The following is a 13645-nucleotide window of genomic DNA, read 5'->3' as shown; positions in this document are numbered from 1 at the left end:
CTATCTCATTTAGATCCTCGAACAAATCAATGTGAGCAAGAAGGTCAAAAGTTGATTTATTTCTAGAATATTGCAAATCAACACTAGCCTTCCACGGATTACTAAATTGCATATCCAACTGCTAATGCTCAAGTTTGAGTTGATGTCCCGATAGGACAACTTGTTCAGGCAAATGAGTCTAGGCCACGCTTAAAACGTGGAAGATCAATTGGTTCCAAAGATAAAAATTTTCAAAAAAGAAAAGAAGTAAATGATTAAGATGATCATAATTTGAAGACATTTGCTCAAGAAGAGCCTAGAGACATAACAAATGGTGATACCACTAAGGAGGTCCAAGTACCTGAAAATAATGAGAATGAAGAAATCTCAATAAGTTATGTCTCGACAGGAAAAAAGTGGAACCAAAATAATATTGTGGTCGATAATATTTTTACTTATAATGTTGCCATTGAAATAATGCAACAAGATAAGAATCTTGAACCAAAATCTGTCGATGAATGTAGACAAAGAAATAATTGGCCAAAATGGAAGGATGCAATTCAAGCAGAGTTAACTTCACTTGAAAAACATAAAATTTTTGGATCAATAATCCAAACACCTGAATGTGTCAAGCCAGTAGGGTACAAATGGATTTTTGTGCGTAAAAGAAATTAAAAAGGTAAAGTCATAAGATATTAAGCACGACTTGTAGCCCAAGCATTGACTATATGGAAATATATTCCCCTGTGGTGGATACAATTACCTTCAGGTATCTAATGAATTTGGCAGTTAATGAAAAGTTGAAAATGCACCTAACGGACGTGGTCACTGCCTATTTATATGGCTCATTGGACCACGACAGTTTTATAAAAATTTCCGAAAGATTCAAAGTGCCTGAAGCATACAATAATTCTCGAGAAATTTGTTCAATAAAGCTTCAAAAATTCTTTTACAGATTGAAAAACCAGGGCACATGTGGTACAATCGCCTTAGCGAATATTTGCTATAAGAAGAGTTTAGAAATGATTCAATTTGCCCTTGTATTTTTATGAAAAGGTCTAGATCTGAATTTGTCATAATAACAGTATATGTTGATGATTTGAATATTATTGAAACTTCAGAAGAACTTTCAAAGCAGTAAAATATCTGGAAAAGGAGTTTGAAATGAAAGACCTCGGAAAGATAAAATTTTGTCTTGGTCTACAAATTGAACCTTTTGAAAATGATATATTTGTCAATCAGTCAACATATAGTGAAAATATTTTAAAGAGGTTTTATATGGATAAACCACATCCATTGAGTACCCCAACGGTTGTGATATCTCTTGATATTAATAAAGATCCGTTTCGACCTAATGAAAATGATAAAGAGCTTATTGGTGCTGAAATATCATATCTTAGTATAATTAGTGAATTAATGTATCTTGCCAACAATTCTAGATCCGATACAAGCATATATTTAGATACCTTTGAGGAACCATTGATATGAGATTATTTTACTCAAATGAATCCATGTCACAATTGATTGTTACGCAGATGCAGAATATTTGTCTGATTTTCATAAAGGTCGATCGTAGACAGACTATTTATTCACATGTGGTCGTACAACTATATCATGGCTTTCAACAAAACAAACTATGGTTCCCACTTCCTCAAATCATGCAGAGATAATAGTCATTCATGAAGCAAGTCGAGAATGCGTTTGGTTAAGATCAATAACTCAATACATTCAAAAAACATGTGGCCTTTCTTTGAAAAGAGACGTTCCAACAATATTGTATGAAGACAATGCTGCATGTATAGCTCAACTAAAGGGAGGATACATCAAAGGAGACAGAACAAAACATATTTCACCAAAATTCTTTTTTACTCATGATCTTCGAAAGAAGGGTGAAATAGATATCCAACAAGTTCGTTCAAGTGACAATTTAACAGATATGTTTATCAAGGCATTGTCGACTTCAATCTTTGAGAAAATGAGATATAAAATTAAAATTCGTCGTCTTCGAGATATTAAGTGATGTTCTCATCAGGGGGAGTAAAATACGCGTTGTACTCTTTTTTTCTTAACCAAGGTTTTGTCCCACTGAATTTTCCTGGTAAGGCTTTTAATGAGGTAGCACTCAAGGCTTATTACCAGATGTGTATACTCTTTTTCTTTCAATAGTTTTTTTTCCACTAGATTTTTCCTAGTAAGGTTTTAACGAGGCATAATATCTATGAGTGTTCAGGATAACTATGTATATTGTTTCTTGTAAAGTTTTTAATGAGACACATTACATGTGGACATCCAAGGGAAAGTGTTATGAAATAAAAGTAGTGAATGTTCCACTTTTTTGTGGGACCCACTTAAAAGAATATTGCTCTCTCCCTTATCCTCTTAATTCATCAGGCTATAAATAGCCTCATTCAGTGTGTAATTTTTACACACATTGATATCTTCTCAACTCTTTCTTTCTCTTAATGTCTCCCTTTCTTATTTTGCTAAATTAGTTTATTTTATAACAATAACACATCGAGATGTAATTTTATAGTATATATACACACGCTTATATATGTATTTGTAAATTTTAAAAAGGATAATTATGCCAAATGGTCATTCGAGAAAAATGATTATCAAAAAAATGGTCATTCACTGTATAGACATGTATAATCAGTATATATTTCATATATAGTCAAGCTATATTCAGGTTTTGAGTGTATCATAATATATATTCAGTGTATAGATTATGTATAAGTAATCTATATTGTGTAATCAATGTATACTATTTTATGATTTTTGGCAAGCTATATTGCATAGTCACTGTATATTTTTAATGATTTTGACTATTTTTTTTAATGTAAATCAAACATGAATATATTTATTATAAACTAATTAGTTTATTGTATATATTTGAAATTGTCCCCTTTTAAAAATCCTAACCGTCATTGTCCATATATACGTATAGAGTTAATCATATATACATTCAACTTTTACTTTGAAAATACATATACCATCTTCACGTGATTTTCAATTAGAATGAGATATTGTGCTTGTATTTTATGGCATTTTATAATTAAAAGAATAATAGACCCTAATAGCTTTATTTATAGAAATTTCCCTGTGATGATGTAAGACATTAGATTTCACCTGTTTAGAAGAAAAAATGAAGAGCATTGTTTTTTGTTTTTTGTTTTTCTGCCTCGTGAAATATACCCCCAAATAATTTAAAAGGCCCTAATTATATGCCATTACATTAACCCGAATGTATATTTGGACCATTTTAATTATTTACAGAATATACTTAGAATCTTTATAAGCAACTTATCTATTTTTAAAAAAATTATTAAAAGTCATATGTATTTAGATTTTCGGTGAATGAGAAGAAAGAAGTTATAAGAGTCCATAATCTTTTTCCTCCAATAAATATGAATGCTTTGTAATTTTCTTTTAGATAAAAATAATAATTAATTATGGTAAATTATTAGGTCTCTTCAAGAAAAAAGAAAACTCAAACATGGTAACTCAAAAAGTATACCTTGTTCAACTTAACTTTGTTCCATTTATTTCTTTTTTGTATTCTAGATGGATAAAATATCAACAATAATTATAAAAATAAAAGTAAAAAAGAATTTTACTCCCTATTTAAGTTAACCCCCATAGAGTTTAATTAATTACGTACTAGGGTTTAATCTTAATGCAGCCCCTTCCTTCCACTATGGGAAACAAAAGAAACAAACATTCACTTGAAACACCAAATAACCTAATGGTATATCTACCCTATGAAATTACTATGGTTTTTCTTTCAATTTTATCGGTGAAATCTTTGTTACGATTCAAGTGTGTTCAAAGTCATAGCGTTTATGGATTTCAAACCCTAAATTCGAGCTCTCCAATAATCAACAACGACAAGGAGCAATCGCCATAATGACGTTTAAAAGATATTCAGTATTAACGAGCTCCTTTTGATTCATAAATAATGAACAACTCACTTTGGAAGAGGTCGATGCTCCTTTCATGATAAGAAGGGATATTGATGAGAGTTATAAAGGAACTTTTAGGGTTTTAGGCTCTTGTCATGGTCTTATATTGATTATTATTGACAAGTATATGTACTTGTGGAATCCCGCTACTCGATTTTCATAGTATATACACACGTTTATATACGTATTCGTAAATTTAAAAATTCTAACCGTCATTGTCCATATATACATATAGAGTTAATCATACATATATTCAACTTTTGCTTCGAAAATACATATATACATACATATACAACTGATCATACATATAAACACATATAGTTACATCAGATACCATTTCCACGTGATTTTCAATTAGATTGAGATATAGTGCCTGTATTTTATTACATTTTGAAATTAAAATACTAATAGACCCTAATACCTTTATTTATGATAAAAAAAGTGAAGCACTATTAAAGATATTTTACTAAAAATCATTTTTCTATTTCCTAAAAAGGAATCAATTTTCATGTTGAATGGTCCATACCTAGTCTGGTTATTGGGTAGTGTTCGAAAAAATATAGAGAAATTCTAAAGCTTTGAGGCGTGAAAGATCACTATCTTTCAAGAGTTATTGTCTGTTTTATTTTGATGGATTACAAGTAACGCTCTATCAAGATATATATGCAATCGAAATATAGAATTTCTTTCTATAATTGTTCCATGACAAAGGCAGTTTCGAGAGAATTGCACCTATTTGAAGTGCATCTGAAATTTTTACTTCAAGATCAGTTAGTTTCGAAACTAAGATTTGTAATTCATGAATCTGATCCATGATAGACTTTGTATCAATCATCTTAAATTCGAAATATTGCATAGATAAGAACTTATCGATACCTCATTTCTCGTTTTGATATGCGGTTTGTAATGATGTTCAGATTTTCCTTGGAGACTTCAGATTTGAGTATAGATCATACAGACGATCAGTCAATGTGTTTAGAATGTGATCTCGATAGAGAAATTTATCTTCTTTACATTTCTTCCTCTCTGCTTTGGCTTCAACAGTCTCATCTGGGTCATATTCAGAGATATCAGGTAGCAATGGATCAGGAACATAAAATATTTTCAATGCAATGAGCAAGAAAATCATCTTGTCCTTCCAACGAGTGAAGTTCGATCCATCAAAACGATTTAGTTTGATCAATTCTTTTGGATTCTCAATAGCAAACAATAATTTCTCCGTAACACAATAACTCTTGAAATTTGTTAGAAAAAATATAGAGAAATTCTAAAGCTTTGAGGCGTGAAAGATCACTATCTTTCAAGAGTTATTGCCTGTATTACTTTGAGGGATTGCAAGAAACGTTCTATCAGGATACAACAAAGCCTAAAACAATCTACACAATCGAACTACGCTACAATAGAGAATTCATCGTATTTATAAAGTCTGTTAAGGAGACCTTTCAGAAGAGGTGGTATATACAAAAGAATCACTGTCAATTAGAGTCTCCATTAGTTGATGTTCTTTTGACAAGTGTTTACATTTGCAAATGTTGCATTTGATGTTTATATCAACAGAAAAGAGTTAAAAATGTGCATAACCTTTGTGATTTTTTCAATTATATATATATACGCGTGCGCTCTTTGTTAAACTATTGGTTCATAAAGGCATTCACCATTTTCCGCCCCTGGTCTTCTAATCAGCCAATAAGGTACAACAGGATCGACACCTACTATAGAAGAGAGAATTCACTTTAGATAATCAAGTCTTTGCTAGGCAGCGTATGGGATGATCGAAAGCAAATCTTTTTGGATGGATAGTCTAAGTTGAGAATAAGGCTATACAAAAATCTGTCTGATGGAGAACTATTTTCTCGTTTGATTTAGAGAGCATTTTTTTTGTTGTGAGTGAACCACTATTATACAAATGGTGCATTCAAATTGATCTGGACACCACGGTTATAAAAAAGACATCATGCTTGGATTTGCTCAGTGCGAGAGGAATGCTATTCAGAGTCAATGGAGAGCTAGTCATAGTTTTTTCACAACAAGAAGCTAGTAATTGGAAAGATAGTCTGTTGACCAACACATCCTTTAAGTACCTATATCAACAACTTAACATTTCTAAACCAATTAACCCTGCAAGAATGTATACCTTTCTACGCCTCGTCTTCACCATGAACTTACGAGCCAAATGCTGAATTGGGGTAGGCTCCGCTCCAGTGGCCATAAAATGATTGTCTTGTCAAGAGGATCCCCAGGAACAATTGCCCAATGATGAAACATCGAAAGACAAAAGGTATTTTCTTCCTTCAAGGCCTCATTGAAACCAAATGAGGTAATCATAGGTAAATATAACTTGACGATGGAGGAAGAAGCTCCAGCTTCTTCAGTACTAATAACTTGCTTGCAAGCTAACAACCTGCTTACAACATCAAAATAATTCCTAGATCTGAAGCAAGATACCAGAAAGTTAGTCCCTAGTTTCACTAAAGAAAACATCTTTGATCCTTATTTCTGTAAGTTGTTGAATTACAGAAGCAACTCCAATCAGTAATTTAATGCGCTTTATACAGCGTATATGTCCAATTATAAACCCCTTTCCCCTTCTTTTCTTACAACAGTTTATCAAAAACATGCATTCACAAAGTGCTCTCCAAACAATACCTCTACGTAGTACACAGGTTCCATAAGCCTGGGTGTAGCCTTAAGGAAAGCAGAGTGGGCTGTACGTCGTACAATTTGGTTAATCTGATCCCTCATTCCAATTTCATGATCCAATGAATCAAGTGCAACTATCTCATCAACTATCTTGAATTTGACGTTTCTAATATGCTCATGACAGATGGGTCCTGCTTGATTACCCAACTGAAAACCTATTGAAATTTGGTTAGTAAAACAACTGAGACAGGACAAAACCACAGAACTAGAAAAGTTTAAGTTATCCCTCGACAATGTAATCTTTGAAGGCATTCAACAAGATCTTGTCCACTTCAAATGAGGGTGTATCATCATGCAATAAAATGTTAGGTCCTTGAAAATATATTTGAAGAGTCAAAACAGAAAAAATACATTCAACTAAAAATGATAGAAGCAGACTACTACGAACCAACCTGCTTATCAGGTCCAAATTCCCAAATAGACCGTGCAGCAGGCAGATCCCAATCATATTTGGTTTGCAAAAAGTTAGCAAGTTCCGTTGTAGACCAATCTACGTTTTCAATGTTGTTCTCAATGTCATCAACAAGTCCTCTCTCTAGTGATTCAGCAACCTACAAGCATTATAAGTGAGCAAGGAGGGAAGTAATCCAGCAATAGAATTGCACACAAAAGAAAAAAATGCCTCAATATGAATTATGTTTGATAATCATTCCCTTGTGTCAAAAAAGTCCCCATTTGTCCTAAAACAAGCAGAGAGAGTTATAAATGCACCTCTAATTCCACCTTGAGGTTAATCCGCCTAACATTCTCTATTATGTATTTTAGGTACAATTCACCAGTATCTGATATTGTGCATATACCCGACTCTTCAACCCTTAGGATTGCAAGGGGATAATTCCTGATGATACTTTTAAGCCACACTGAGATATCATCTAAACTCCAACCATTCAACAACAAAAATGCTATTTTCACTAAGGGAAGAGTATTGAACTGTAGAGGCCGAAATATGTACACATCCTCATTAGTTTCCAAATTACAAAGAGTAGTAGTTTTCTTAATTGCATCATCCACTCCTTCAATCAGAACCAAAAAACCTGGAGAAGCCTTACTTATGGGTATAGAACAACAAGCTTGACACACCCACAACTTTAATAGTTGTAGCCTGCGACTTACCCTTAATAGTTGACTGACATTCGTCAACTAAAAAAGGCAAGTTACATGGTCGCATGTGTTTTTGCCCTTTTGGTTTCATTTTGAAATCGATCGCCCTTTTGGAATTTTTGCAAAAAAAATAATTATCCTTTGGACTCTGGATTCATGTAAAGCTTCACATACACTTCGGCAAATGACTGCAGTGTGAAAAACCATGCATCTCTTCACTTGCAAAACAGACATTGCCTAACGCAAAATCAACTACTTGTGCATTTCTAGCTGAAGACGAATCAGCTATAATATGATTGTTGACAATTTCAATTGTGTGATTTAATTTGAAGTTGGTGTCTCTTGGAGTCAATTTAAGCTATGTTATTAGTTTGTCAACCTAAAAGGACAATAAAAATTATTAGAGGTAACAAATTGTGTCTCAACATTACTTGGCTCTTCATCAGTTTTATGTAACTGACAAGATACCTTGTTGATAACAAGAACAATCGAGATACGTTCTTCAATCACATGTCGAATGACCCTTTTCATATTTACCTGTCACCAATGGCACAAGCAACATATATTAGATACAAGCTCCACCACACTCATGTGTATCATATAAAAGTGAATTAATCGTAAGAGAGGGAACTTATCATTACTCCTTCAACAGCATCAACAACTAACACTGCACCATCAGCAAGACTTAAAGCAACAGTCATCTCATCCGAGAAGTCGACATGACAGGGGATTTCCATAATATTACAGAGATAAAACTTCGAATTGTTGTCACTTAAAACAAGTTTGAGTTTATATGAGATCCTACCCTTGTCATAACCTCTTCTGTATAACAATATCGTATTAATCAATTTCCTTTTTTCCATGACGCCAGTCACCCACTAAAGCAACATTTCGGATCAACGTTGGATTCGACATCAAATTTGAGAGAAATCCTAATCAACAGAATGATCACAGAACTCCTCCTAATCAGAAAGTTCATCATCTACCCAGCTTTCATGGTCGTTTGCATCACAAGGAAAAGAATCCATGACTTTTAGTGCCTGATTAATTATAAATCTTAGCATTTGAGGTTGCAGAGAGGAATAAAAGAAACAAATTAAAAAACAAGAGAAAAGGAAGCAAACAACTAAAGAAACAACAACATAGAATTTGAGAAAGAGTGTTAATGATACTGAATATAAAAGCAATGATGAGGAAGAATATGAGAATGTGGAACAAAGCTCTAAAGATGATGAGGAAGAGACAAAAAAAAAGAAGATAACTCAACACCACCTCCAAGCATAGAAATTGAACAAGCCTTTGGAAAAATAACAGAACATATGCATCTTTCCTCAAGGGGACAATCCACAAACAGAGGGGGAAAGCTAAGACAGGAGGCAGAAGAAGTGGTAAAGCAAGTCTCAGCCATCCAGTATTAGAGATCAAACTAGACGATCCAATGCATTTCCTTTACAATGATTAAGTCTATAATATGGAATATCAGAGTGACCATTTAAAATAATTATTTCACTTTATTTGAAATTCAAGACGCTTAATTAATTGATCAAGCACGTGGAAGGTTAAAATTGAGTGTCAACACACATCGCGTACCAGTTAGCAGATACTCTTACCAATGCCCTATTCAAATCAGTCTACGACAACCACATGTTCAAGCTAGAGATTATTTCACACTGCCTACAATAAGGGTATGTTGTTACAGGCATTCTTTCTTGTTAGAGGGTTAAATATTCACAAATCTTTTTCTTATCTCTTATAGAATAATTCTTGAGAATAACAATCTCTGCCATTTTTCTATTACTATTTTAATTTTTATAATAGAGTTTTATTCCTTGAAATGAATTTTCAGTTGACAGTTACTTGCCTAAATAATTTGAAGTAGGCGTCCTTCAGAGGTAATTAGTATTATTTATATTGTACAAATTGATTCAAGTTAATAAGATTTTAGCCATGTATTTATAATACATTACTTTGAATGTTATTATAAGAAACTTAATTTACTAATATGAAAATTTAATTAATTTAATTCAAAGATATAAAATATATAGTGTTAAAATGTATGGAGTCTTTCTCTCTTTGTTTCTTTTAATAAATACCTAGCGTGACATGTGTGATAACAAAATAAGTCCCCACAATGAAGATATCACTCCATCTGTGTCAAAACAAGAAAAGAAGCTTGTTTGTTCACCACCTACCATATATAAGTGCAATGTGCTTTGTTCTAACTCATGCTTCACGTCTCAATGGTATTGTGTCATAGTTGTTGTTGTCGTCGTCATCGTCTCAATGTTATTATATTATAGTTGTTGTTGTTGTTATATATATAAGAGAGAGAATAACATACAGTAAGTAGTTCAAAATAGCATAGATGATCTAGCATGCGTTTGCTCCACAATATACAATAATAGTTAAATATGTTATATGAAAAATTAAAATTAAAGATAAATTAATATGTTATATGAAAAATTAAAATTAAAGATAAATTAAAAAAAATCTTTTTAAAACGGACGGAAAGTAAAAAAAATAAATTGGAATGATGAAATATTTTAATAGATTAATGAATTAGTTAAATGTTAAATGTCTTTTGGCAAGACACTTGAATCGAAGGACTTGGTTAATTAGTTAAATGCTAAATGCCAAGCTTTGACAAAAATAAAAGTAGAGCTCAAACTAAAATAGGACAATGTATGATTGGAATGATCAAGTTTCAAAAAATTAAAAAAATAAATGGAAGTGTTAGTCTTAATTCTTAAACGTGCTATGAAACTCAGTGGCTATAAAAAAATTATATTATTAAGAATAAAATATAAAATTATAAGTTAATTTCTCTATTCCAAATTATGTCGCAATCTTACTAATTAGAGAGTCAAAAATGTTCTTCCTTAACCCCACTTTTGTTTAATACTATTTTTTAAATTATTATGACAATAGTAAAATTTATGTTATTCCAATTATGCAAATTTATTTTCAAATACTTGAAGATTTCATTACAAAATTAACCCCAAAAAATTTAAGTACTCAGATCATCTGTAACCATTTAAAATTAATTGAATATAAATTAATAAAATAATTCAGAGTAAATTAAATTCAAGATATATTAGTTTAAATAAATATTGTGAATTAGTATAATTGAATTAATTATTTAAATTCAATAAATATGAATTTAATTAAAATTCAATTTCATTGGGCTAGTCCATCGATTTTAACTACTAATGATGAACCACTTTGGTAAGCCTAATGTTATATCATCCTAGAGGCCCAGTTTGGTGTCACGTGTCAAATAACGTGACATGTTAAGTCAAACGAAGAAGCCAATAGGATGATGTCATGTGTCAAAATGATATGATATGCCTATCCCAAAGGCCAATAAAAATGTGTCACGTGTACAAGTGACGTGTTCAAACCAATCAAATATCGATAATGGTAAGTCATATTTCAATTAACAATAAACAAGTTTTATATAAGTGAGAGCATGTAATAAACCGTTAGGTCATCTTGAGAAATAATTATCTTCCTTTCATACGAGATTCTTCCCGTAATTTTTTTAATGGGTTATTGGACTATTTGATAACTACGGTTATTTAGTTGAGGGGCAATTTTAGATAACTAATTTAATTGATAGACTAAGGTGTTAGTTTAGTTAATATCTTATACCACTTTATTTATTAAAATAGGAGGGTTTGTAACTTTTAGTACATAATTAGTTTGAAAAAAAGAAGAAGTGAGATCAACGAGGAAATTTATCGTGCAGTGACGGCGAAGCATAGGATTTATCAGGTAAATTCCCCATTCGATGATTGCTACTTTCTTTCATTCGTGGATATATGTATATAATTGTGTAAAGGAGAATATCTGCTATTATTAAATTGGTAGAGTAAAAAAAAAATATGAACGTAATTGGGGTTTGCTGTGGCGCCGTCACGAAAAGATGACAAGTCTGTCGTTATTGGCAATGTCTAAAGAAATGACATAAGTGAAGGTTGCAGCATGTTACTAAAGAAAAAAAAATATTATAATAATATACGATCAATAGAATTAAAGTGATGACTACTACCATTGGTTCGTTATCAGTGTCTTCTAGTAATTCTTATTTTGTCATTTAGATGTAAATTAAATTTTCATATATTGAGATATGTAATTAAGTATTATGTGTATTGTATTATATGAACACCCTTATATTTATGACATTGGGGAAAATTGGAACTTAACCCTAGACTTGAAATTTAGAAAATATAAGATTTGATTTATTAATTGGCATCAAGATTTGAGAACTTAATTATAGATTTAGGTAGGTTTTGGGTATAGGCTAGACATATAATAATATGGGTGTTGTTAGTTTCTAAATCTTATTATGATTATTTATTTTATTAGATTATACTTATTTGGAGGCCCAACGAAAAGGGAAGACTCAAGTACCAGAGTAATTGCTTGATTATTTGAGGCAAGTGAATTTTTAAACCTCAGTTTAAGCTTATAGATGCTTGTATTTGTCATATATACTAGGGAGTAATGAGAATTGGACTGGGTTATTGACTGTATGATTGACCTTAAAAATAGAGATGAGGGGTATAAAATGGTGATCTAATGACATGTATTGGTGGAATTGATATGTTGTGATTTTGGACATGTGAAATGACTATGTTAATGTGAGATAGGAAAAATTATTATTATTGTCATGTTATTATCGTGAATTATATGAACATGAATTGATTGCATTGGTTCTGACATATTGTGTTGAGACTGAAAATAATATGAAATAAAAGGGGTCGGGCCACACGCTCCGTGGCAGGTATTATAAAACAAAGGGGTCGGGCCACACGCTCCGTGGCAGGTATTATGAAACAGAGGGGTCAGGCCACACGCTCCGTGGCAGGATATATATATTGAGGGGACGAGCCACACGCTCCGTGGCAAGTTACATGGACAGAAATGTCCCCCATGGGTTCCGGATTGTGATTCAGCGGATGTGTACCGATAGGACAGACATGCATCATTTCATTGCATTGCATTGCACCTTTCTGACATTTGTGAATTTATGTTTACCCCTATATTGCTCTGTGTATGTTGAACTTGACTTGGTATGATTCATTGATGAGAATTTATGGACTGTATTACTGTTGTTATCGCACAAGTGTAGAGTTGGGCTGATTTTATGCAGGTTGTAGTTAAGGAGGTTCGGTTGGGAAGACAAGAGTACTTGTATCTATTAAGTTTTGCTTAGTTTTAGCTATCCACTTGCTGAGTACCGTGTTGTTTAGTACTCACCCCTTGCTTCCACACTTGTGTAGGTTGTGAGCCCGGACCTGCTTGATCTTCTACTATTTTCCACTACAGCCGAGGTTATCAATTCCGAGTGTTGAGGTAGCTGTTACATTCATCTAGCGGATACCTCTTACTCTTTTATTATGTTTTAGTCTTACTCTAGAGACAAAGACATTGTGACTGTATTTTCTTTTGTACTTCGGTAATTTATTAGTGGCTTGTATATGTGACAACCAGTCTTGGGGAATTTTGGAGATTATTTATTTGTTTTTGACTAAGTTAAACCTTGTTTTATCTCAATTACTTCCGCATTTACTTTCTGTTGAGTTTTAGGCTGACTTATCTCGGTGGGTTGAGATGAGTGCCATCACACCCGAATTTGGGTCGTGACAAAGATGGTATCAGAGCCCCAGGTTCATAGGTCTCACGTGTATACAAGCCGAGTCTAAGTAGAGTCTTGAGGATCGGTACAGAGACGTCTGTACTTATCTTCGAGAGGCTATGAGGACTTTTAGGAAATTTTCCCTTTGTTCTTTCACTTTGTATCGTGCGTGTTGTGTTGGTACTGAATTTTTGCGTGTCCTTTCTGACAGATGGACAGGACCAGAATTACGGCTAGAGGTAGAGGAAGGGGGGCACTTTCC

The 13645-nt window shown here is 32.6% G+C and overlaps 1 protein-coding gene across 2 annotated transcripts; it reads right to left on the bottom strand.

Moving 5' to 3' along the window:
• Positions 1–6477: 6477 nt before the first annotated feature.
• On the bottom strand, positions 6478–9422 carry LOC129893052 (110 kDa U5 small nuclear ribonucleoprotein component CLO-like). 2 transcript variants are annotated; one of them, XM_055968544.1, is made up of 5 exons: positions 9324–9422; positions 8384–8782; positions 8211–8279; positions 7034–7192; positions 6478–6796 (listed from the first exon to the last, which is right to left on the bottom strand). In XM_055968544.1, exons 2-5 carry the CDS (start codon positions 8603–8605, stop codon positions 6728–6730), a joined length of 519 nt encoding a protein of 172 aa, XP_055824519.1. In that variant the 5' UTR covers positions 8606–8782; positions 9324–9422; the 3' UTR covers positions 6478–6727. The 2 variants fall into 2 exon arrangements, 1 of the variants encoding a protein (XP_055824519.1); XR_008767376.1 differs by lacking the exons at positions 6478–6796; positions 7034–7192 and adding an exon at positions 7575–8121 and having other exon boundaries at positions 8211–8782.
• Between the last annotated feature and the right edge of the window lie 4223 nt (positions 9423–13645).

The sequence above is a fragment of the Solanum dulcamara genome, chromosome 6, assembly GCF_947179165.1.
Source record: "Solanum dulcamara chromosome 6, daSolDulc1.2, whole genome shotgun sequence".
Classification (NCBI taxonomy): Eukaryota; Viridiplantae; Streptophyta; class Magnoliopsida; order Solanales; family Solanaceae; genus Solanum; species Solanum dulcamara.
Note: the sequence above shows the minus strand (reverse complement) of the source record. Positions and strands in the feature narration are given on the sequence as shown.